General features: G+C 44.6%; 1 protein-coding gene across 1 annotated transcript; it reads left to right on the plus strand.

The window, feature by feature from the left end:
• The first annotated feature begins 1168 nt into the window (after positions 1–1168).
• HTR5A (5-hydroxytryptamine receptor 5A) lies at positions 1169–19523 on the plus strand. Its single transcript, XM_027574283.2, has 2 exons — positions 1169–2732; positions 17890–19523. The coding sequence occupies exons 1-2, from the start codon at positions 1989–1991 to the stop codon at positions 18220–18222; spliced, it is 1077 nt and encodes a 358-aa protein (XP_027430084.1). The 5' UTR covers positions 1169–1988; the 3' UTR covers positions 18223–19523.
• Positions 19524–26857: the final 7334 nt, after the last annotated feature.

Raw genomic sequence — 26857 nt, forward strand, 5'->3', positions numbered from 1 at the left:
CTAGCTGCAGCACACAGTGCCAGTGGGGCATATACTTGCAACCCATGATGCCTTTTAAGATCTGTATCAGAAGATCCCATCACAAAGGCCTGCTGCCTCCTGGATATGCAGCCCATCCATTATTCCAGGTCGTGGGCCCCTGAAACTGAATGCGGAATTGTTCAGAACATTTGTTTCAAAGACAAAGATCCATAGTTTACATCTCATGCCAATTGGGTCTATGGCTTCAAGAAGGTAATGTGCTCTGAATGAGCTCAATTTCTCTCCTTGACTACCGCTGCACATGGTAGCACCGCACACAGGCAGCAACCATCAGCTGTGTTTAAGGGATGTTTGGTGAAGCAGCTCTGTGAATAAACTTGTATTTAATGAAGAATATTTTCATCAATATTTCCTAACAGTATTCTCTCCTCTGGGTCCCACTGGAGGAGTTTCTCTCTTTCCAGGGCATTCTCCTGATGCTTATTGTACTCTGTGAGAAACCGAATCTTGTGAAAAAAATTTTCTTATCTTCAAATAGCTGAAAAGTTTTTGACCAGACTTGTGGTGAACCACTCATGAATGTAAAGGACTTCATAATACCAATTGTATGCACTTTAAAAATGCTTAATGCCATCTTATATTCCTTTCTGTCATATCGTTTTTCTTAGTTTATTTTATCTTGCTATATCATGTCTCCCTTTGTGAAGTGCTTTTCATCATAACTTCTGGGTAGGAATTTTTATCTTTTCCCAATTATGATGGATGTGTATATGGTCATGTGTGTGTGTGCAAGGAAAGAGTTAAATGCTCCCTCTTTCTTTCTAGTGAGATGGAGTTTTTATAACAATTTATATCCAGTATTGCCCTTCAAAGGAAGCAAATCCAATGGGGACCACTGAAAAGACTGCAGCTTCTCTGTGATTCTGAGGACATAGTTTAAACGTGGTGGTTCCAAAACTTCAGTCATTTCTAGGAACAGCAGTAAATTCTCTCTTGCCTTTTCTCCTTAAAGGACAACTACCCCTTAGGGGAAGCACCAGGTGTTGTGTAGGAAGGACGCAATCATGTACTGACATCTTCAGGAGAAGAAAAGACAGCGATACCATCTTAGACCCTTAACTCGGAACACGCGTGCTAAATGTAAGCCCCTGCGGAAAGCTGAGAACCCACTCAAGGTATCCAGACCACCCCTGAAAGGACGTGGGTAGGGGGTGGCTCAAGGAATATTTCCAGGAGAGTTCATTGGTAAACTTGATCCACTCGGGAAGCGCATTTCAGGAAGCAAGGCCAGTACCGGGGACAGCACCAAGACCCGCGCCCAGGTGGGGAGAGGCAGCAGCACCATGGACAGCACCAACGCCAGCGCCCGGGGCGGAGAGGCGGGGAGAGGCGACCTCATCAGCTGATGCCTTACGTAGGCTGGATCCCCACTTTGAGAAGGCAGGTCTGGATGGGCGCGCCGGCGTTTGCGCTCCAAAGCCGCGGCCCCAGACGGGGTGGGGCTTGGCCTGGGGGGATAGCAGAAGACAGAGCCCAGAAAACAGGTCCCCGCTTGGCTTCCCTGGCACGGAGTTAAGGCTGCAGCCTGCTGCTTGGAGAGAAGGGTGGGTAGCGAGGCGACGCGCGCAGCGAGAGTACTGCTCTGACGCACCAGCACCCCCTCCGGCACCCACACGCTCCAGGGTCGCCCAGCTGCCCCCCGACTTGCGAGATGCTCAGCTCTGGGTGACCAGACAGCTGTCTCTGCCGAGGTGAAAAGCCTGGGCATGTGACAGCTTAGGAGGGCCCTGGCTGTGAGACGCAGCCCAGCACCCTCCTCTCTGCCACACCATCTCCACGTATGCTCACTGGCAGGAGGCTGGGGCCAGTTTCATAGACAATCCCCAGAAACCGCGCCGCCAGCCAGAGGTTGCAAACATCCAGAGTGGCTCTGCGCGCAGTGGCCACCGTCCGTCTTCCTGAACGCCCCTTCTACACTCACTCTGGGCCGGTCTCCTGACCCAACGATGGATTCGCCTCTGAACCTAACCTACTTTTCCCTCTCCACCCCCGCCCCTTTGGAGACCAACCGCAGCAGCCTTGACGCCGAAGACCCGCGCCCCAGCCCGCCCCTCCTCTCTGTCTTCGGTGTGCTTGTTCTGACCTTGCTGGGCTTTCTGGTGGCTGCGACGTTCTCCTGGAACCTCCTGGTGCTGGCGACCATTCTCCGCGTGCGCACCTTCCATCGAGTTCCGCACAACTTAGTGGCGTCCATGGCCATCTCGGATGTGCTCGTGGCCGCGCTGGTCATGCCACTGAGCCTGGTGCATGAGCTGTCCGGCCGCCGTTGGCAGCTGGGCCGACGGCTCTGCCAGCTGTGGATCGCGTGCGATGTGCTCTGCTGTACGGCCAGCATCTGGAATGTGACGGCCATCGCGCTGGACCGCTACTGGTCCATCACCCGCCATCTGGAATACACACTCCGCGCCCGCAAGCGCGTCTCCAACGTAATGATAGTGCTCACCTGGGCGCTCTCCGCGGTGATCTCCCTGGCACCGCTGCTCTTCGGCTGGGGGGAGACCTACTCTGAGGGCAGCGAGGAGTGCCAGGTGAGCCGCGAGCCCTCCTATACCGTGTTCTCCACCGTGGGCGCCTTCTACCTGCCGCTCTGCGTGGTGCTCTTCGTGTACTGGAAGATCTACAAGGCCGCCAAGTTCCGCGTGGGCTCCAGGAAGACCAACAGCGTCTCACCCTTATCGGAGGCCGTGGAGGTGGGTGTTCTAGAGATCCTTGTAAATACTTCACTTGCATTCGTTCAGGCTTTATCTCGGGCAGGCTGACTCCAAAGTTTGTAGAAAGTGAATTTAGTTTCCTTTTGGGGGGAGGGGAGGGGTGAACGGGGAAGGGATAGACTGGGGGAAAACATCAGAGACTGACTCTGTGTCAACATGCTTAGCATCACAGAGCTTAATAATGGCCTTTACCATCTCTGATGGATTATTTCCATATACAAAATGAGGGGTTTGGACTACATACTTCCACAGGGTCCCATTTGGTTCTAAAATTCTGTGGCTCTATAACACCCTTTAGAAGGTCTGAAGAAGTCAGTGTCTGGGGCCACTGGATAAACTTGCAACTTGCTGCACCTAGAGTGCGGTGATCAAGGAGGAGGGAGGGGACAGATGGTAACGTGACTTGGCAGAAAGATTGCTCAACATCAGGCAAAGCAGATTAACGTTTTAGCCCAGTCTATTTTTTTCTTTGCAAATTAAAGCAACTAATTTTGCAAAAACATAGTATCTCCTGGATTACTACCTGCTGTTCTGCAGCATCCTCCTCCCCTGATGCAAGATTATCAAGATGTTTACCTATTTCAGAGCCTGCTTTTGTTATCTACTTCCCTGGCCTGTGGAGCTGCTCTCTGGGTCTGTCCCCGGCCCCATCAGGCCTTTTGTATGCAGGAGAGGATCATTTGTTTGCCTTCCCAAACAAGCTACAGGAGGAAATTAAAAATCTGAGGCAGACAATTCCCCAGCTCTTTACAAGTGGCGTTTTCTGTAGGGCTCTTTTCTTGTCCTCTCTCCACCACGCTTTCCTGTTTTGTTGTTAACTCTTAATAACCCAACCCTATGACTGCAGATTCAGGAAATGTACGACAACTGAATCCAATGGATATGGAAATTGCTCCCCCCTGGACAACTCTCATTGCCAAGGTGATCCCTTGAGCCTAATTCATACATTTAAGTTAGGTCAGAAATCTACACAGCCCATTTTCTGTTATTGGCTCTGGGGCAACATAAATTCCATTAAGCATATTAACCACACACTATGTATGGGCTTGGTGCAAGGAGTAAAGAATGATAAAGACATCATCTTTCCCATGAAGAGCTCCCTCTAGTGAGGGAGACAGACACCTACTGTGAGTGCCGTAATCCGGTTGTGTTTTCCAGACCAGTAGCTAATTCCAACAATAACCAGTCAATCAAGCTCAGAGGGACCAGAGGTGTAGGTAAGGGAGGAGAGAGTGCATCATTCTAGAAGAAGGAAAAGGGGGTCAGAGGCTACCTGTCCTTTTATCTAGAACAGTGGCCTCAACCAGGGGTGATTTGTCCCCTCCAGGGACCATTTGGAATGTCTGGGGACATTATTAGTAAAATTTGGGGGAGAGTACTAATGACATCTAGCATGTAGATGCCAGGGATGCTGCTCAACACTGTATAGTGCACTGGACAGCCCCCACAACAAAAAAATTATTCAGAGCAAAATGGCAATAGTGCCAGATTTGGGAAAACCTGATCTATTAGATTTCTGAACTGAACAAGGAGTGCTGATGGCTAAGAGCACTCACAGCACCAAACTGCCTGGAGATTCCACATGTGTGAGAATCCACCCCAACTCTGGGCCAGGAACAAGAGCACCCGCCACCTTCAATGGCCCTCCTTATGGGGACCCTCTTCTGCCAGGATGCTTATCCAGGTAAATGGTTTACAATCAATACCAGATACAGCTTGAAAAGGAAAAGCAGTCACAGTTTTGTCTTGTGGAACTTACTGCAAAGTGATGCAGGCTTTCACTGCTCTGCTCTGGAGACAGCATTAGCAAGCATTTTGACATTGTTCTGCTTTTATACATTTTTTTTTTGCACTGTTTCATTTTCTCTGTCTCTCTCTCTCTCTGTCTCTCTCTCTCTGCCACATAACTTAAGAAAATGGGTCCCTTGGCTTTGCAAGATGTCCAAATGATCCGGGGCTCCACTGTTACTGTGAAGGGTGAATTACAAACCAGGTCTCCTGATTTTTCCCTGGTAGCAGGTGCCGAAGTTTCTAAATACAGTTCTCCCACCACCTAGCTGTGTTACCTAGGGAAACACAACACTTCTTCCTTGCTTCTTTGTCTGTTGCATTTTCTTCAAATACATACTGAGAGCTTAACCTCTGTCAGACACTGAGATGGGAGCTGGCAACACAAGAGATGGGCCTTGCTCTTGGCAAAGGATGATGAAACCACTACTAAAGATCTGGCATAAAAAGATAATGCTGAATTTATTGCTTACTAGTCTGCAGTAGAGCTGTGCTGGCCAGGCACAATCTCTCTGAGCAGAGAACAATGCTAATCTTAAATGGCATTTTTGGGAAGCATGGAGATCAGACACAGGGGACTTTGAGAGGGGGAGGTGGGTTGACATATGTATGAGTCTTTTTTTGTCTTTATTTTTTATTTTATTTAAATTCAATTAATTAACATACACTGTATTATTAGATTCAGAGGTAGAATTTAGTGATTCATCAGTTGCATATATCAGCCAGTGCTCATCACATCACGCGACCTCCTTAATGACCATCCCCCAGTCACCCCATCCTGCCCCACCCACCTCCCCTCCAGCAGCCCTCAGTTTGTTCCCTGGAGTTAAGAGTCTCTTATGGTTTGTCTCCCTCTCTGATTTCATCTTATTTTATCTTTCCCTCCCTTCCCCTATGATCCTGTTTTATTTCTTAAATTCCACATATGAGTGAAATCATATGATAATTGTCTTTCTCTGATTGACTCCTTTTGCTTAGCATAATACCCTCTAGTTCCATCCACGTCATTGCAAATGGTAAGATTTCATTTTCTGATGGCTGAGTAATATTGCATTGTTTACATATACCATTCTTCTTTATCCATTCATCTGTTGATGGACATCTGGGCTCTTTCCATAGTTCAACTATTATGGACACTGCTGCTATAAACATCAGGGTGCAGGTGCCCCTTTGAATTACTACATTTGTATCCTTTGGGTAAATACCTAATAGTGCAATTGCTGCATTGTAGGGAAGCTCTATTTTTAACTTTTTGAGGAACCTCTATGCTGTTTTCCAGAGTGGCTGCACCAGTTAGCATTTCCACCAATAGTGTAAGAGGGTTCCCCTTTCTCTGCATCCTTGCCAACATCTGTCATTTGCTGACTTGTTAATTTTAGCCATTCTGACTGGTATAAGGTAGTATCTCATGGTAGTTTTGATTTGTATTTCCCTGATGCTGAGTGATGTTGAGCACTTTCTCATGTGTCTGTTGGCCATTTGTATGTCTTCTTTGGAGCGATGTCTATCCATGTCTTCTGCCCATTTCTTGGCTGGATTTTTTGTTTATGGGGTATTGAGTTCTTTATAGATTTTAGATACTAGCCTTTTATCTGATAAGACATTTGCAAATATTTTCTCCCATTTTATAGGTTGTCTTTTAGTTTTGTCAATTTGTTTCCTTTGTTGTGCAAAGCTTCTTATCTTGATGAAGTCCCAATAGTTCATTTTTGCTTTTGTTTCTCTTGCCTTTGGAGATGTGTCTAGCAAGACATTGCTGTGGCTGAGGTCGAAGAGGTTGCTGCTTCCATTCTTCTCTAGGATTTTGATGGATTCCTGTCTCACATTTGGGTCTTTCATCCATTTTGAGTTAATTTCCGTGTATGGTGTAAGAAAATGGTCCAGTTTTCATTCTTCTGCATGTGTCCATCCAAAATTCCTAACATCATTTGTCGAAGAGACTGTCTTTTTTCCATTGGATATTCTTTCCTGCTTTGTCGAAGATTTGTTGAACATAGAGCTGAGGATCCATTTCTGGGTTCTCTATTCTGTTCCACTGATCTATGTGTCTGTTTTTGTGCCAGTACCATACTGTCTTGATGATTACAGCTTTGTAATAGAGCTTGAAGTCCAGAATTGTGATGCCTCCAGTTTTGGTTTTCTTTTACAACATTCCTTTTTCTATTCAGGGTCTTCTGGTTCCATACAAATTTTAGAATTATTTATTCCAGCTTTGTGAATTTTGATAGGGTTTGCATTGAATGTATAGATTGCTCTGGGTAGCATAGACATTTTAACAATATATATATATTTTTTAATCCATGAGCATGGAATGTTTTTCCATTTCTTCATGTCATCTTAGATTTCTTTCATCAGTGTTTTCTAGTTTTCAGAGTACAGATCCTTTGCCCCTTTGGTTAGGTTTATTCCTAGGTATCTTATGGTTTTTGGTGCAATTGTAAATGGGATCAATTCCTTAATTTCTCTTTCTTCTGTCTCAGTGTATAGAAATGCAACTGGTTTCTGTGCATTGCTTTTATATCCTGCGACTTTGCTGAATTCCTGTATGAGTTCTAGCAATTTTTGGGTGGAGTCTTTTGGGTTTTCCACATAGAGTATTATGTCATCTGTGAAGAGTGAAAGTTTGAGTTCTTCTTTGCTGATTTGGATGCCTTTTATTTCTTTTTGTTGTCCAAGGCTAGGACTTCCAATACTGTGTTGAACAGCAGTGGTGAGAGTGGACATCCCTTCATGTTCCTGACCTTAGTGGAAAAGCTCTCAGTTTTTCCCCATTGAGAATGATATTCTCTGTGGGTTTTTTGTATATGGCTTTTATGATATTGAGGTATGTTCCCTCTACCCCTACACTGCAGAGAGTTTTAATCAAGAAAGGATGCTGTATTTTGTCAAATGCTTTTTCTGCATCTATTGAGAAGATCATATGGTTCTTATCCTTTCTTTTATTAATGTGGTGTATCATGTTTATTGATTTGCAGATGTTGAACCACCCCTGCATCCCAGGAATAAATCCCACTTGGTCATGGTGAATAATACTTTTAATGTACTGTTGGATCTTATTAGCTAGTATCTTGGTGAGAATTTTTGCATCTGTGTTCATGAGGGATATTGGTCTTTAATTCTCCTTTTTGGTGGGGTCTTTGTCTGGTTTTGGGATCAAGGTAATGCTGGCCTCACAGAATAAGTTTGGAAGTTTTCCTTCCACTTCTATTTTTTGGAACAGTTTCAGAAGAATAGGTATTAATTCTTCTTTAAATGTCTAGTAGAATTGCCCCTGGGAAGCCATCTAGCCCTGGACTCTTGTTTGTTGAGAGATTTTTGATTACTAATTCAATTTCTTTGCTGGTTATGGGTCTGTTCAGGTTTTCTATTTCTTCCTGTTTCAGTTTTGGTAGTTTATATGTTTCTGGGAATTTATCTATTTCTTCCAGCTTGCATAATTTGTTGGCATATAATTGCTCATAATATTCTCTTATAATTGTTTGCATTCCTTCAATGTTGGTTGTGATTTCTCCTCTTTAATTCATGATTTTACACTTATTTGGGTCCTTTCTCTTTTCTTTTTAAATAAGTCTGGCTAGGGGTTAAAAAGGATTCTGACGGGGGCTGGGTGGCACAGTCGGTTAAGCATCAGGCTCTCGGGTTTGGCTCAGGTCATGATCTCCTGGTTGTGGGATTGAGCCCCACGTTGTGTTCTGTGCTTGTGCAGAGTCTGCTTCGGATTCTGTCTCCCTCCCTCTCTGCCCCTCCCTGCTCATGCTCTCTCTCAAATAAATAAATAAAATTTAAAAAAAGAAGGGCTTCTGAAATTGCTTTATATAATGTATTTTATAGTTTTATATTTTAAATTTTCACAGCTGGATTATATAGCTCCTCTCTTTTCTATGCTTCTACTTTATCCCCATCTGAAGGGATGTCAATTAATTTCACTCACTAGTACAAATTTGTAGTCAAGGACAATAAAAATTTTTTCAATACTCTCATGAAGTTTCAAATTCTATAACAATTTTTATTATTACTTTCTCTATGAAGTTTAGGAAAGTTCTAAATTATCGCTGTTAACTCTAGTTTTAATTGAAAATATATAGGTTTGTCTCCTTATCTGGCAATCTTACTGTGTGACTTTGGTTTTTCTGAGAAAACCCTGAAGAAAGGACAGTGCATTTAGGAGGTTGGGTGAAGCTGAATAGAAATATGCAAGACCTAGGTATGCAAGGCAGGCGGGTTTGGGAGTGTTACAAAATCTCTGAGACTATTTTAGAGTTAGAATTTTGTTTAAGACCTTAACATACCAATTAAAGAAGGTGTTAACTGTTTGGTATTTTTCTCCTAATTTTTCTACTGCTCTTAAATGGCTTAATTTATTGATTTTTGACTTGGTCAGAAGTTCCTTATTAAGATTAATAAAAAGGCTTATTGATCTTATTAATTCTTTCAAAGAACCAGCTTCTAGTTTCATTGATCTGATCTACTGTGTTTCTGGTTTCTAATTCATTGATCTCTGCTCTAATCTTAATTATTTCTCTTCTAATGCGTGGCTTAGGCATCGTTTATTGCTTTTTCTCTAGTTCTTTAGGGTGTAAAGTTAGTTGGTGAATTCGGGATTTTTCTATTTTTTTGAGTGAGGCTTAGACGGCTATGTATTTCCCCCTTAGGACCTCCTTTGCAGTATCCCATAGGTTTTGGACCGATGTCTTTTCGTTCTCATTGGTTTCCATGAATTGTCAATAAACCACAGACTTATCCAAAAGACAAGAGAAAGGACCCAAATTAATGAAATTATGAATGAAAGGGAGAGATCATTACTAACACCAAGGAAATAGAAACAATTATTAGAAATTATTATCAACAACTATATGCCAATAAATTGAGCAACCTGGATGAAATGGATGCCTTCCTGGAAACCTATAAACTCCCAAGACTGAAACAGGAAGAAATTGACAACCTGAATAGGCCAACAACCAGTAGGAAATTGAAGCAGTGATCAAAAACCTCCCAAAAAACAAGAGTCCAGGGCCTGTTGAATTCCTTGGGGGAATTCTACCAAACATTCAAAGAAGAAATAATACCTATTCTCCTGAAGCTGTTTCAAAAAATAGAAACAGAAGGAAAGCTTCCAGACTCATTCTATGAGGCCAGCATTACTTTAATCCCCAAACCAGGCAAAGACCCCATCAAAAAGGAGAATTTGAGACCAATATCCCTGATGAATATGGATTCCAAAATCCTCAACAAAATCCTAGCTAATAGGATCCAACAATACATTAAAAGAATCATCCCACGACCAAGTGGGATTTATCCCTGGGATGCAAGGGTGGTTCAACATTCGCAAATCAATCAATGTGATAGAACACATTAATAAGAGGAGAGAGAAGAACCATATGGTCCTCTCAATTGATGCAGGAAAAGCATTTAACAAAATACAGCATCCTTTCCTGATTAAAACTCTTCAGAGTATAGGGATAGAGGGAACATTCCTCAAGTTCATAAAATCCATCTATGAAAAACCCACAGCCAATATCATCCTCAATGGGGAAAAGCTGAGAGCCTTTCCCTTAAGATCAGGAACACGACAAGGATGCCCACTCTTGCCACTATTGTTCAACATAGTATTAGAAGCCCTAGCACAGCAATCAGACAACAAAAAGAAATAAAAAGTATTCAAATTGGCAAAGAAGAAGTCAAACTCTCTTCACAGATGACATGATACTTTATGTGGAAAATCCAAAAGACTCCACCCCCAAATTACTAGAACTCATACAGCACTTCAGTAATGTGGCAGGATACAAAATCAATGCACAGAAATCAGTTGCTTTCTTATACACTAACAATGCAACTGTAGAAAGAGAAATTAGAGAAACGATTCCATTTAAAATAGCATCAAAAACCATAAGATACCTCAGAATAAAACTAACCGAAGAGGTAAAAGATCTATACTCTAGGAACTACAGAACACTCATGAAAGAAATTGAAGAAGACACAAAAAGATGGAAAAACATTCCATGCTCATGCATTGGAAGAATAAACATTGTTAAAATGTCTGTGCTACCCAGAGCAATCTATACCTTCAATGCCATCCTGATCAAAATTCCAATGACATCTTTCAAAGTGCTGGAACAAACAATCCTAGAATTTGTACGGAATCAGAAAACACCCCAAATCGCCAAGGAAATGTTGAAAAAGAAAAACAAAGGTGGGGGCATCACATTCCCCGATTTCAAACTATATTAAAAAGCAGTGATCACCAAGACAGCATGGTACTGGCACAAAAACAAACATATAGACCAATGGAAGAGAATAGAGAGCCCAGATATGGACCCTCAACTCTATGGCCAAATAATCTTTGACAAAGCAGGAAAAAAATATGCAGTGGAAAAAAGATAGTCTCTTCAATAAATGGTGCTGGGAAAATTGGACAGCTATATACAGAAGAATGAAACTCGACCATTTTCTAATACCATACACAAAGATAAACTCAAAATGGTTGAAAGATCTCAATGTGAGACAGGAATCCATCAAAATTCTAGAGGAGAACATAGGCAGTGACCTCTTTGACATCGGTTCAGCAACTTCTTGCAAGATTCATCTCCAGGGGCGCCTGGGTGGCTCAGTTGGTTAAGCGACTGCCTTTGGCTCAGGTCATGATCCTGGCGTCCCTGGATTGAGTCCCGCATCGGGCTCCCTGCTCGGCGGGGAGCCCGCTTCTCCCTCTGACCCTCCCCCTCTCGTGTGCTTTCTCTCTCTCTCATTCTCTCTCTCTCAAATAAATAAATAAAATCTTAAAAAAAAAAGATTCATCTCCAAAGGCTAGTGAAACAAAAGCAAAAATGAACTTTGGGGACTTCCTCAAGATAAAAAGTTTCTGCACAGCAAAGGAAACAGTCAACAAAACAAAGAGGCAACCCACGGAATGGGAGAAGATATTTGCAAATGACACTACAGATAAAGGGCTGGTATCCAAGATCTATAAAGAACTTCTCATACTCAACACCCAAAAAACAAATAAGTCAAAGAATGGGCAAAAGACATGAACAGACACTTCTCCAAAGAAGACATAGAAATGGCTGACAGACACATGAAAAAATGTTCATCATCATTAGCCATCAGGGAAATTCAAATCAAAACCACACTGAGATACCACTTTACACCAGTTAGAATGGCAAAAATTAACGAGGCAAGAAACAACAAATGTTGGAGAGGTTGTGGAGAAAGGGAAATCCTCTTACGCTGTTGATGGGAATGCAAGTTGGTACAGCCGCTTTGGAAAAGAGTGTGGAGGTGCCTCAGAAAATTAAAAATAGAGCTACCCTATGACACTACTGGGTATTTACCCCAAAGACATAGATGTAGTGAAAAGAAGGGCCATATGCACCGCAATGTTCATAGCAGCAATGTCCACAATAGCCAAACTGTGGAAAGAGCCGAGATGCCCTTCAACAGATGAATGGATAAAGAAGATGTGGTCCATATATACAATGGAATATCACTCAGCCATCAGAAAGGTTGAATACACAACTTTTACATCAACATGGATGGGACTGGAGGAGATTATGCTAAGTGAAATAAGTCAAGCAGAGAAAATCAATTACAAGATGGTTTCACTTGTGGAACCTAAGGAATAGCAGGGAGGACATTAGGAGAAGGAAGGGAGAAATGAAAGGGGGTAATCGGAGGGGGAGACGAACCACGAGAGACTATGGACTCTGAGAAACAAACTGAGGGTTCTAGAGGGGAGGGGCGTGGGGGGATGGGTTAGCCCGGTGATGGGTATTAAGGAGGGCACGTTCTGCGTGGAGCACTGGGTGTTATATGAAAACAATGAAGCGTGGATCACCACATTAAAAACTAATGATGTATGGTGACTAACATAACATAATAAAATAAAATAAAAAAAGATTAATAAAAAGGCATTTGTCAAGAAAAGCACAAGAGTTAGGATTATAAGGCAATTTAAAATAGGAAGTCAACGTCCCTAAAGGAGAAATTCAAGATCTTGGCTTAGACAAACCATGACACACAAGAAAGAGCCTCCATGGTTGGCCAACAGTCTGTGCCAATGAATAGTGTCTCAGGATCCCTAACCAGAGGCTAGCAGGGGCCCATACAATCACCAACCCAACACTCACTGAACTAGAATACCAGCTAAACAAAGTGACATTCTTTCACGAATTAAGAAGACAGGGAGTGCCCTCAAATTTTGTAAAGGACCCAAAGCAAAGTTTGATTAATTGTTTTTCCACAGACATCAACTACATAATGAAAGATGCTTGAAATGCTTTTGTTATTTCAGGCAAATCAAATTAAATCAAACTATCAAACTACAAGAGAACCTTAGTCCTTTTTGTTTTTGTCTCAACATGTTAGCTCAGTAATGTCTTGGTGAACTGTGAGTGAACTCTATTGATTTTTCTAATAAATCCTTAGAAACCTTCATACAGCATGAGGGCTGTTGGTATTTTGAAAAAGGTTAACAGGTAGAAGCATACATGTTTTCCTTTTGTTTTTCAAACTTGTTTGTAAACATAAATATGCCCTTTTATTAAATAAATACACAGCAATGTTTTTTTTTTTAATTGCCTTTCCACAAATTGGTCTTCAGTCTAACAGTCCTCAAAACATTAGTCCTTGGGCCTGGCTTGGAATGGATTAGTAGCTTATCAAGCCAATGCCTTAGAGAACAATCCTTTCTACTTCAACTGAAAGAAAGGCTCTCCAGGAAAAAATTTTTTTTTAAATTACCCAATGAAACCAAGACCTTGCACATATAGACAAATAACAGCAAAAGCAAAGCAAGTAGCAGTAAATTAAGTACATTAAGGGCATAAAAAATATTTGCTAAATGGTACACCTCCAGGACAAGAGATCTAATGGGCTTACCCAAAGATCTAAGTCAATTACCAAATGGTATATATCTCATTCAAAGATCTAGGTACTTGATACAAAGACCTAAGCCTAAAGACCTTAAATGAAGACACTTTTGGTTACAAGTCCTAGGATAACAAAATGCAGAGAGCAAGAAGAGCCCAGTGGGGCTGGTTGGAGCTGCTGAGACTGGCACCCCTGGGGGCAGATCCTGAGTGCAACTGGACTTTGGGGCCCAGTGAATATACTGTGGTCCAAGCATCCTGTAGAGGGTCTTCAAAATGATCTCAGTGGACGCTCTAGAACTGTCCAAAGATGATACAAGCACCACATAGTATCTGAAATAGAAATACAAGCCAAACCTACTGCTTACTACAGTAAGAAAGTCATGTTTGTCAGGTTCTGTCTCTAGCGCAGAGCAGAATGCCAACAACCTCTGGGGACAGGGACAGCATGGAGTTCAGGAACTGGAAGGCAGTGGATGGATATCACCCTAAAGTGGGGTTACTCAGTGAGACTGCTGTCGATTGCTTGGCACTCAGAGGAGCGTTTATTGGGGTGAGTCCCACCCTAATTGGCTGGCTTTCAGAAGCGAGGGCAGCCAAGGATTGGTTGGTTTGCAAATGTGTATTTACAAAACTGTATTGTCCCTGATCAACTGAAGATATTTAGACAAGTAGCAAGGTTCCTTCTTACCATAGCTATGGAACAATCAGGCTTTTCCTAAGTTAGTTGGGAAGTTTGAGGAATGTTTTCACTCTTCCCCCTTGTGGAACCCTTCCTTAACATGTAAGACCATTTCTAGCTTGAGCATCCTGGTTCATCTGTCCATCTTCTATTCTGACAGTGGTGTGGTCTAACCTGCAAATCACCCAAAATCACACTTCTAAGGTAAGAGTCTTCATCCCTAAGCTTCAGTACCCACTATTGATGGTAATCTATTGATTATCTGTGATATTAATAGGAAAGTGAAACCAAATTAAAGGAAATTAAAGCAATATATTAGATTTATGATTAACCAGTGAATTGTTATTTATCACATAACCATTTTGGAAAAACAAGAAGTCTAACACATAAGTACATGTCCCCCAAAGAATGCATTTATTTGGAGAGATGAGGCTAATTGTTCACTTAGAAAAATTTTATATGTGAAGTGATGGGCATTGAGGGGGGGACATGTGCTGTGATGAGCACTGAGTGCTATACGCTACTGATGAATTGTTGAACACTAAAAAAAAAAATAAATTAAAAAATAAATGATACAGTGTTATGAAGATAATTATAAAAAGTCTAATTTGGCTTGAATGCCCACTTCCTTTTACCCTACTACTTCTTTTTCTATAAATCTACTAATGAGTATGTTGAGTAATTGATAGAGTAATTAATAGAATTCAATTCTCCAGACTCAGGTGCTTTATTGTAATCATTGATTAGCAGAGAGCAAAGATCTAAGGAGTCCCTGAGTCAGAAAGTCACAGGGTGAGCAACCAAAAGACATTAGACAACCAGAAACCTAAAACCTCCCAAACAACAAAGATCCGCCTCCCATAGGAGCCTCTGCTGTCCCAAAAGAACCATTTTAAATCAGTGACCCTCTTTCTTCTGTCAAGTGAGTTGGTGTTGAATGCTGCACCAAGAGAAACGTCAATGCTGATCAACATTTCGCATTGAGGTTGTAGAAAATGTGCTTTTCTGAGACATATGGAGTTCTAGGACTCACCTATAAACAATTCCTGACTCCAAGCAAACCATAAAAATAAAGTATTTAGAAAAAATATTTAACTTGAATTTAAAGTAGAACCCTAAGGGGTTCTCATGGAACATGACAAGAATTGTTAAAACATGACACTTGAATCTTTGTTGGAAGGGCCTGTGGATGTGGGCTCCCACCCTGCTGTACTAACAACTCAGTGAGAAAGGAGCATGAATCTAACACCTGTGAGGGAACATTTAGCTGAAACACCCTTCTGACATGGGAGAAATCATCCTGAATACAAACTTAGAAATGAAATACTTGGAACATCTTTAAGAACACACTTCACTCAACATTAGAACCATGACGCAGTGGAAAATCCTTGCAGACCCAATGAGTGTATGTTTTATTTGGGAATAGCTCATCCTCTGTAAGAACCTAGGTAAACTGTACTGGAAGAACACAAGGCTTTAGAGTACACTGCCAAATACCCACACAAGCAGGCCTGCACGTAGGGCACTTTACATTCATTTACAGGGACCATGACTGAAGTGATGGGCTTCCATGAAACTGTCTTATAATACTTAGACCCCCCCTTTCCTAAGACTAATTTTTATAGAAATATTCAAATCCTACACTTGCATGTAGGTCATACACCTGGATAAACAACCACTGTGGTCCCATCTCTCAGATGGGTGATGAGCTACATCCTGATATGGCAGCCCCTTTGGATATAGGACTGGATCTGAGTGTACAGAAGGGCAAAATCTCAAGAGAGGGAGATATCCTGAATGCCAATCATTAGGAAAGAAGGTGGCTTCCCAGAATGGAAACCTTGCAACTTTTTCCATTATGAAACAGAAAACTCCTACAAATAGAATGTGCAACTTTGGGGGTTATATCTCAGCCTTACAGAAGGTTGGCTTTACATTGATAGTTTCATTGTGAGGCTCATTGGGTCTTGCAGCTGAAAGTTGAGTATATAGAGGACTAAACGTGGGCTTCTGGAGTCAGTCTGCAAAGGCTAATGACCACAGGGAAGGCAGACATGGAGTCAGGATGTTGCTGTATTTATTTCTACTTTGACAAAAGTCTAGTTTAAGTGTTCCACCTTTATATCAGCTGTGCTATAGAGAATTAAGGGGTGGGCGCAAGGGAGTCACAACCCTGAGTGGCCAGTGTTACCACCAAAAAACTGCTGAGAGGGAGGAGAATTTCAGGAGGGTGGGGGATGGTTTAACGGTCAGGACCAGAATTCTCCTTCAATTGCCATCTTTGGAAAATGGGGGGAAAGGGCTTCTCGGATGCCATTTTAGGATTGAGTTTTATTAAGAAATTGGTGGGTTTCCCTGTTTTATGCTGAAAAATGAAACTATTCTGTTTGTATTTCTGTAAATGAATTCCCTGCAAAGTACTACCAGATATGCACTAATAATATAAGAAAGGTTACTATCGTTCCATCTCGGGGTGAGATTGGGGTATAGAAAGAGAGATTTTCACTTCTCATTTTATGTATGTTTTTAAGGGTTGCAGTATTGTGGACTATTTGTCCCAATATTGATGATCTTCTTTTTGGTTGTACAATACTTGTTTCATTGTTCTTCACGTAAATGACAGGAAGGCTATCATACAAATTTAATAATTCATATATTAACTAATATGACTTTAACCATAGTGTTCCTATTTATACCTCATTATTCTACATGACAGATAAGTCGATGTCTTTTGACTCCAATTTATAGATGTAGCTATGAACCGGTTAAGTGGTTTAGGTTAACGAGAATGACCTTCTGATTTGGTCCTTTGTCTGAAAGGTTGTTTGCTGCCTGGGAGAGAGCTGTGTAATTCTCCTTTTCAAATGTACTGGGGTTACAGAACGCTGGGGTTTGGAAGAATGATATCTAATGTCCATGTAGTCTCACCTATCAGTGAATGATTGATCGGCCCAGAAATTGTCCCAAATTCTAACTGGACCAGTTAACTTGCTAGTTTAGTAGATCTACCCATTGTAATTTCTCCATATTTAGGCTGTCTTTTCGTCGGATAGTCCTTATTTCAATCCCCCAAAGATGGAAGTAAAAGGACCGGAATGGAAGGAAGAGCCCCTTTCCCAGAAATCCCACTTCTCTGGAGAAGGGACTAGAATGTCGAGAGCCTGATTCTGTGGAAACCTGCCCAAAGGAGACCGGGGAGCACCCAACTGGGGAGACTCTAAGAGTTTGGAGTCTGTTTTCCATGAAAGTTGGGGGAGAGGAAGGACACAGAATAAGCCCTGGAGGAGATAAGTGTCCTGGTGAGTGAACTGTCGCAAACAGTCATAGGAAACTAACACCAGAAGGAATTCTAGAAAATTCCTTTAGGGAGGATTCACATGAACACAGAAAGTTATTAAAATTTCGGAAAATCAGGCTTTAGTTGTCCAAGGGTTTGGTAAGGACTTAGCACCCTTTCGATTACTCATGTACCTTTGTCAGTAAATGATATGTACTGCATGACCGGGTTATTTCTGTTTTCCTTGTTGAATAGGCAGCAACAGGGAATTCATCGTCATCACATTTATTATGGATGCTCCCTTCCTTCCATTTCTAAGATGTAAGCAAGCCCCCCTGCTCTGTCGCCATGTTTTCACAGCTGAGGGTGGGCTCCACAGGCTGCCAGTTTCCCACACCCGACAATCGAGGACTTTCTCTTCAAGTGGTATGCAGGAGGCAGGCATCTGTGTCTGGGTTCACCTTACCCTTGCCTGACAGGCATGAGAAGCTGGCTCTTCATGAAGCTTCTGCTGATCTTTTCCAGGCGAAGACCTCTGCTCAGCAGCCCCAGATGGTGTTCACTGTCCGCCACACGACCGTCACCTTCCAGACAGAAGGGGACACGTGGAGGGAACAGAAAGAGCAGAAAGCTGCCCTGATGGTGGGCATCCTCATTGGGGTGTTTGCACTCTGCTGGATCCCCTTCTTCACCACAGAGCTCATCAGCCCCCTCTGCTCCTGCGACATCCCCGCCATCTGGAAGAGCATCTTCCTTTGGCTGGGCTACTCCAACTCCTTCTTTAACCCCCTCATCTATACAGCTTTCAATAAGAACTACAATAGCGCCTTCAAGAATTTCTTTTCTAGGCAACACTGAGCATGAGGCCTGGGGATAAGAAGGAGCTATCCCCTAACTCAGTGAAATTTCCAACGCCATCTACTTCCCCATCCCTACCCAGCACCACATTGAAGACACAAGCCCTCCAGGCTCTCCAGGGTCATCTTCAGAACTAGCCCTCACTTCCAAACTCCTAGGTAGGAATGTGGGTCTTCACAGGCAGTGTGGGTGACCTTCTTGATCTAACTTACCTGTTACTGCTCACTCTGCACCTAACAACCACAGAGTTTGCCCACAAAGTGCCCTTCCCCACCCCCCAAATCCTCTCCAGCGTGGTCATCGTCCTTGCCCCAGAGAAGTCAAACAAGGCAGACGAGAGGGAGGAAATCAAGCAACATGGACAGGTTGGGAATGGATAGAAAATGATGAAGAAGTCAGAATGGGGACATCCGAGGGGTAGGAAATCATAATTCCCAGTTTTCTGGAATAGTCCCTAGTTTGAAATTCCATTCTATAGTCCTGGTAAGTATACCCTAGTACTTATTGTGTATGTCCCAGTGTTTGGCTACAAAATATTGTCTCTAAACCTATTAAAGTACATAGCCACAGCTGCAAGGCCAGTGAATATTGGTTTTAAGGCTTTGTTTGTGGCAACCATGCACATGTGCTCTGTGCATGCGCACGCACACACACACACACACACACACACACACAACTATGGAGGAGGTGAAGGTTCCACTTGGCTAGTTTATTCTAAAATTTAACCCATCAACTTGGAAAAGAACTAAAAATCAAATATCTCCTTCCATTCTGAAGCAACTGTGCACAAAAAAATGTTACAATCCACTGGGTTTGTAGAATCTCTCAAACTTGCTTATTTTCTATGGGTTTTATTTGTATGGAATTTATTCAGATGTTGCAGGACTAAGACCTCTAACCTTGGATCACAGGACTCGAGGAAAACAGTTGTCATGATGGGTGGCTTAGCTCAGTATAGTTTCACAACCAAGGACTGTGAAGGCACACTCACCAAACAAGCACACTTTAAAGGGACCATTGGTTAATTTGCTGTCTTTTGATTGGTGTGTGAATCCCTGTTAGGAGGCCAACACTAGCAACTAGTGAGAAAGGCAGAAATGCGGTAAAATGTGGCCTCAGTCCCTCGCAAAGTGACATCTTTATATAAATAAGTCAAGGCAATTAAGTGGTGGTACAGCACTTGTATGGTCATAGAAAACCCAGGCCATTAGACAAAACTTTAAAAAGGTCTCAGACAATAAAACTGGCTGTGGTCCGCTACGTCCCTGATTCTTTGAATGCATGAAGTTTAAAATTATGTATTATAACAGTCTTTGAATTATTATAATAAATATATGTATTCCTTTGTTTATAATAAATTATATCAATTAAGATTTAAAAAATAGGAAATTTATGTTAATTTGTAGTCTTCGTTGGAAGCCTAGTCTTGCCTTTACTGCGAAGAGTCTTTACTCCAAGAATGTGAGTGAATGAGAAAATGTTGCACAACTTTTGTGAGGTCATGACTGACAATGCTAAGTGCAGACCTCATGTCTATGCATGGAAGCAAATTCATGGAAGAATTTACTCGGAAACATTTTTAGATTTTTTCTTCCTTCTGCGTATATCACTTGAGGTGCCAAGCCCACAAATATTTTAAAATACAGATTGTTCACTTGCTTGAGTTACATTTCCCACAATTACTTGGAACCAGAGAGGCCACCAAATCTTATTAGATTCTAGCGTTATAATAAAGGAAGTGTTTCCAAAATTTCATTAGTACCCCATAGCGGAGGAAGCTACACTCAGACACGGAGAACCTGGAGATGGGCCATCGAACCAAGGGTAAAATTGTTCAAGTCTATTCTCTCTGAAAGTCCACGTGAAATTCTTTATTATACTCCATAATTTCAATGTTTGTCTTCCTGTTTTCTAAAAAAAGTTTTTTTTCCTTCAAACTTTTCAGTAAAGTGAGGGTTTAGGAAGACATGCCACGTTTGTCTGTTGGCTTCAATAAATCCTGGACTCCCCCAGGATTCTATACGCCTTGTTGGAGAAATATGTTGTTATATTCACTTCAATCTCCTACTGAGGTTATTAATATTTTTGTGAGATGCACAAGTCTTGTTACTACTAGTATTCAATATATATTTAACACCTTCCAGACATCACTTAAAATATTCATGGTATGAAACACTCTACATATACCACCCAGAGCAAGAAACACTGTCTACAGGGAGGAGGAGAAGTGGCAACAAATGACTCATTTTGCTTCCATTTCAATACTAAAAGTTGTCTATGACTAGGTAGGAAATATTACAAAATGCAAATGGTGGTCAAGCTAGGGTGTCTAGGGTGCACTTCGTCACCTGCGACTCTGCCCCGGCCCCCAGTCAGCCGTCCAGTGCTGACCAGCAGTCCTCAGGCTCAGTTCTGTCTGTTCGCTGGGCTGGGGTGCTCGCCTTCCTGAGCAGCCCCTGAGTGATGGGGGCCAGGTCAGCTCTCCACCAAGGGTGCCACAGCCCCAGAGGACCACGTCCTTCATGGGTGGCCTGTGCCTGGGCACCACGTTGTCACCCAGCCACACACCAGCGCTCTGTTCTGCCCCGCCCTTTGCACGCACAGCTGCACACCATTCCTGACTCATACCATCTCTGGCCACACCGGTGTCTCTGTTAACAGGAATGAAGAGGGTCCAGTCCCCCCACCCAGACAGGCACACTCTGCGGGTGGTGGCATTCCACACAACAGTCTCTCCAGACTCCACTGTCCAACTCTCAGGGGGTGTCACGGGCTGAGTCGTGTCCCCCCAGGATTCGTATGTGAAGTCCTAACCCCTCGCCCACAGGGTGTGACTGGATGTGGAGGCGACTAAGGTAAAGCGAGGTCGGGAGGGTGGGGCCCGATCCAGTGTGACTGGTGTCCCTATAAGAAGAGATGAGGGGACACAGGCACACGGAGGGACAGCCACGTGAGGACATGGGGGGAGGATGGCCTTCCACACGCCGGGGAGCGGCCTCAGGAGGGACCAACCTGCCGGCACCATGATCTCAGATGCCCAGCCTCTAAAACGGAGGAAATGAATTTCGTTTGTTTAAACTGCCCGGTCTGTGGTACTTTGCCAAGGCAGCCCAGACACACTAACACAGGATAGGGTTAGGGACAGGGTCAGGGTCAGAGTCAGGGTTATCCTGATGGGCCGGGCTTTCAGGCAGAGCCTTACAAGTGACCTTCCCAGCCTGCAACAGGTCAGGGTTTCCACGTCCGCTGAAGGAGAAGGTTCACAAAGGCAGATGACCCAGAGCCTCCTGTTTGGCATCAGACAGGCTACCCGTCCCCGCCACCCTGACCAGGCACCCTAAGGGGGACAGAGCCCCGGCCTGTACTGGAGAAGATGGGCTGGAGAGCGTGGGTCGGCACCGGGCAGGAGGGGCCGCCTCTCATTGGCCTTCCACATCTTCCTGCCCCTCGAGGTGCTTGGTGTCCCTGCGGGCACCGAGCTGCACCTGCAGCGGGGTTCCGGGGAAGGCAGGATGCCCGACAGCCAGACCGCTGACCCCAGCTGCTCTAGCATCAGCAGGAACCCACACCACTAGTCAGTACGTTCTTCATTATTTCACCACAGAGGGGCTGCCTTTCCAGGTCACTCGACAGTGTTTTAGAATCTTTCTGACCATGTACAGTTTGTCTGATGAGCTTAATTTTTTTCTGCACTTTAGAACCCATCTAATGTTCAAATGAGGTCGAAGAGGGGAAGGACCTAGGGTCCTAACTCTCACTGTGCCGTGTGCTGTTTCACATGTGCAGCTGCGGAGAAGGGGCTGACGGGAGCTCAGAGCCACCTCGAGAACAGAACCGACTGCCTGGCTCTCCTGTCCGTTCAGATGGGGTTTTAAGTGAAGCCAACGGTGAATACGCGAGACAAGTGGGACAATGGTTCTTAGCGTCACCAAAAACACGGTAGAAAACAAGAGTTTGGGGATGCCTCTGTGCGCATGTGTGCATGTGTGTGCATGCTCGCACGCGCGTGTGATTTACAGGAAATGTACAAGGCTACAAAATTAACAGCCAGCTATGGGGCCGTAGGCCCGCGGTGGCTCGCCCGGTAGCCCGACGTCCAGCAGAGGAGCCTCGGCCCTGCAGCCCGGGGCGCTGACTCTGGCCACTAATACGCAGCGCTCTCTCTCCGTCTGGTGGTTTGGATTCTCCCACGTGGTACCAGCACCACACTCTACCCACCCGAGACCTAGAGTTCATTGAGCTATCTGGTAGGTAGGTAGGTTCCCCATCTTGTTCTTGCTGACCTACGCGGTCATGCTTTTCCCAATTTTGTTAAACACTATTTTCCAGCTGAAGCCCTACTATCCACACGTCGAGCTCCCGATAAAACGTAGTTGGTATTTTTTTATTAACGGTGCATGAAGTAAATGCCTCTGTGCCTAACCTGACTTGCGGAAGACTGTCATCTTTCTGATGCTGAGTCATCCTGTCCGAGAGCAAGGGACGTCCTCGTTCGATGTTCACACGTTCACTCCTTCCCACTCTTCACCAGCCTGCCTTGTCTTACACTCTGCAGAGTCGGGGCCCTCACACCATCTGTGAGGGGGCTGTTTCCCTCTGGAGGCACCTGCTTTCCTGGGCTTGTCGCCTCTCCTTCGGCTGCAGAGCCAGCAATGTTCATCCCTCTGACCTTCTTCCATTGCCCACACGTCCCTCTGACTCACTTCTGCCTCCCTCCTCCACTTTTAAGGATCCCTTGATTACACTGGGCCCAAACATAATCCAGGAGGATCTTCCTATCTGCTGTTTAGCAACCTCTTAGCAAAGCAGCCAAGGGGTTCAGATGTCCATGGGGAGGCTGCAGGTGCACATGTGGCTTATGCACTGTAGCTCGAGGGGGGCTCAGGTCGGTAGGGCCGTGGACAAGACACAAGCCCCCTCAAATTTTGGACCTTTGACCATACTCAGATTTTGGACACATTTACCAAGGGTGGTTCTGCCTCGGGTCCAGCAAACCTGCCCTGGATGGGTGGCTGACTTCCGGGGCCACTTCCAAGAAACACTTTAAAGTTCCAAAGCCGTCACAGTCAATTGTCCAAGCAGTTGGAATGTGGGATCTAACACGGGGCTTCATGTGCAGATGGGCCGGCCTGAACTCACTGAGAAGTTGACAGGGTGATTCCTGATGAGAAGATGCTGGCTGCCCATCTCCCAGCCTGAGAGGACTCAGTGCCCAAATCACCCCAAATGGGCCGTTGTGTCAGCGGCTGCGCAAATCAGCCTTCCCCTGGGTCATGACCTCTCTGCCTCAATGGGGCCCAGGATGCTGGGCCCACGGTTTCCCCTCGGGGAGCACAGAGCCAAGGAATGTAGGGACTTCACTCTTTAGGGCTGGTCGTGAGAATCTTGACTCTGGCCTCTCAAGGAAGATGAAAGAAGCCTCGGTGCTCAGGGACAACTTCCAGAGAGGATGGACTGGAAATGGGAGCCAGGGCTTGACTTGTTTATACAAACAGAAAGACGAAGGTCATGCTGTGTCACCTCGAAGTCAACCGTCCGTGCTTCGAGGGGAGCTGAAGCAAAGAATATATTTAAGCGAAAGTTGTACCTGACCCACAGTCTGCAGCCAGCTTTCTCTCGAAGTCCAGGCAGGCGCACCGTGGAGGATGCTCAAGCGAGTGCCCTCCCCTCTGGGCAGCGCTTACCCAACCCCCGCACCCCCCGGGATGGGCTTGGTGTGGCCCTTCTGCATGGAAGACCTACAGCCCAGGCGCGCGGCTTGCCGACTGAGCAACAGGACCCTTGCATCAAGCATGCACACTCCTCAGAGGACTCTTCCTGGAAGAAACTGGAGACCGCTGGGGGCAGGTGGCCCTCCTCCTCCTCCCCTTCCCGGAGAGCACGACACTGGGAAGCCTGCTGGTTTAGTTATCGCCTCGCAGACACCGATTTGTTCTCAGCTCCCTGTGGCCAAAATCCCCATGGGGACTTGTCGAGACGGTAACATTCTGAAAGTTGCATGTCTCCTCTCTCCACATCCAAAATGAAGTTGCTTTCCAACATAAATGCCTTGGAAGGGAACAGCTAGCCTGAACTGGTATTTCTCCCTGGTGTGAACGGATTTCATTCACCGCCTCCCAACCTCGCGATGCCTCTGCGCTTTCGCTGCAGTGTTAAACTTGCAATGAAATCATTATTTCCTTCCTTGGTCCTCAGAAGACTCTGAGGCAGCTTATAAGAAAACCAGACAATAATGTCATCGTAATAAAAGTTGTAGGTGCTTGGGGATTAGTCCTGTATATTCCTCCCGACTTTGGGAAGCCCGCCTTCAGTCCTGGCTCAGGGAACACGAGCTCATCTCCTGCTCCTTGGGTGCGGTTGGAGCCAAGCTTCTCTGTTTCTCTCCAGTCCTCTTGCAGATCCTAGGGCAATAATCAATATGATGACAAGTCATGTTTATCCCCAGAGCACTGGACCTTAGATCGTTTTCTCCAAAAATGGAAGGCATCCTTGCTGGCTAAGGTCCCAATGAGAGATTACGACATGGTTTACAGATCTGTTGTGTGAACCAGTGGTCCTACGCAGAGGTTGCAGAACTCATGGGATCTAAACCATGGCATCTGTGTTTTAACAATCATGGGTTCATTCTTTTTGAACTAGTCACACCTGTACATGGATTTTTTAAAACAAGATAACCTGACTTATAAAAAAAGTAAAAAAACAAAACAAAACAAAACTTAATCTCTGATAGTTCGACAACAAATTGAAAGCTACTTTCTGTAGTGATCATTGGAGCTGATTTCAAGGAAGAACAAACTCCACCTTCACCCAAGTGCACCCCTTTGTCCATCCTATCTGTATCCATATCCTCTAGTCGATGTGAATTTTGTGTCCCACCCACCCACCACCCAAATTCATATGTTGAAGCTCTGCCCCCCATGGGAAGCATTTGGAGACAGGGCTTCTGGGAGGTGATTAGGATTAGGTGAGGTGAGGTGATGTGGGTGGGGCCCCCATAGTGCAGCTAATGTCCCCCTGAGAAGGAACACACGAGGACTTGTTCGCTCTCTCTCCATGCACACACTGGGAGGCCATGTGAGCACACCGTGGGAGGGCAACCATCTACACCCACAGCTGAAACAGCTAGAACCTTGATCTTGGACTTGCAGCCTCCAGAACGGTGAGAAAATTAGTATCTGTTGGATAAGCTCCAAGTCTGTGCTATTTGTTATCACAGCCTGAGCCCACTCATACACCCAGTGTTACTGACTCAAAATTAAAATTCTGGTGCAATTGATATACTTTTTTGAAGAATATGTTCATGTGCCTTATTCTCATGCATTTCCAGGCAAACAGACTGCTCCCTAGTCATCAAAGGTATCCAGATTGGAGGTTAAGACTGTCAGGGCAGGGGATGGATTGATCTACTCAGCTTTGAAAAGACAATGAGAAGGAAGGATTTTCTACATTCCTCTAACTCCCCTTTCTGAGTATTAGAATTAGAAACAGAACCGATAGGGGGTGTGTGTGTGTGTGTGCGTGTGTGCGCGCACACGCGCGTATGGAAAAGAGAGAGATTTTAAGGAATTGGTTCATGTGATGATGGAGGCTGACAAATTCAAAATCTGTAGAGCAGGCCTGCAGGCTGCAAATCCAGGGAAGAGTGGATGTTGCAGCTGGAGCTCAAGGACATCTGCTGGTGGGAGTCCTGGGTCCTTACGGGACGTCAGTCTTTTATGAAGGCCATCCACTGATTGGATGAGGCCCACCTGCATCATGGAGGTTGATCTGCTTTGCTCAAGGTCTATTAATACACATATCAACCGCATTTTTAAAATACCTTCACATCTAGAGTAATGTTTGACTCAGTATCTGGGTATCATGGCCCAGTTGACACATAAAATTCCCTATTACAGAGGTGAACTCTCCTGCCTTGGCAGCTAAGCTAGGACACTTGGTGGCCCCCAGCTGAGAAGGCATATATTCCTAATTTCTTTTCCACAAGGGCCTCAGTGTGCAGGCAGTGCCTGGAACACAGTAAGCTCTCACATATTTTTTGAATGAAAGTAGGAAGACTAAGCCCTGCTTTCCTCCTGGGGAATTGAGAGAATGGACCCAGGGGTGGACCGATAAGGTCAGGCACTGTGGTCCCTGTCTTCCAGCCCTGTGGGATGCTCTAGAAATATTTGGCTAATGTGGGGGAGACTGAGCAGCGGTGGTATGGTGCCTTTACTCTGCAGCCTTATGGACTGGCTCAGAGTGACAAAGCACAACCTGGGGGGGGGGGCGCCCAGGGAACCTCCTGCTGTGCTGTGATTCAAGGGGACACACGGGTAATGGAAAGGGCCACAGGTGGGGACCAGAAACTCAGACATAAATGACTCAGGGGCAGGCCCCAGTACACGGTCTGGAGAGGAAAGAGGGGCCAGTCCCAACTCAGAGTCAGGGGTTTAGGAAGAAAGCCAGACTGGACATTCCATGGCACACAGATGTGGTGGACCCAGGGGACACCTCCGGGGTCAGAAGCCCGGCATTCCCTGGGAATGCCTTCTCCAGGAGGAGAAGGGGGAGACAGTGGGCACTCACCTAAGGAGCCCTCGTCATCGAAAAGACGACTGAATGTAGCCGTGGTAGAGACAGACATTAGTGGACATTA

Source organism: Zalophus californianus, chromosome 12 (assembly GCF_009762305.2).
Source record: "Zalophus californianus isolate mZalCal1 chromosome 12, mZalCal1.pri.v2, whole genome shotgun sequence".
In the NCBI taxonomy this organism is placed as follows: domain Eukaryota; kingdom Metazoa; phylum Chordata; class Mammalia; order Carnivora; family Otariidae; genus Zalophus; species Zalophus californianus.

Excerpts from the sequence above, each read along its gene's own strand:
- HTR5A (XM_027574283.2), top strand. The coding sequence starts at position 1,989 with ATGGATTCGCCTCTGAACCTAACCTACTTTTCCCTCTCCACCCCCGCC. Across the intron at positions 2,733-17,889 it reads CCTTATCGGAGGCCGTGGAG|GCGAAGACCTCTGCTCAGCA; the intron begins GTGGGTGTTCTA and ends GATCTTTTCCAG.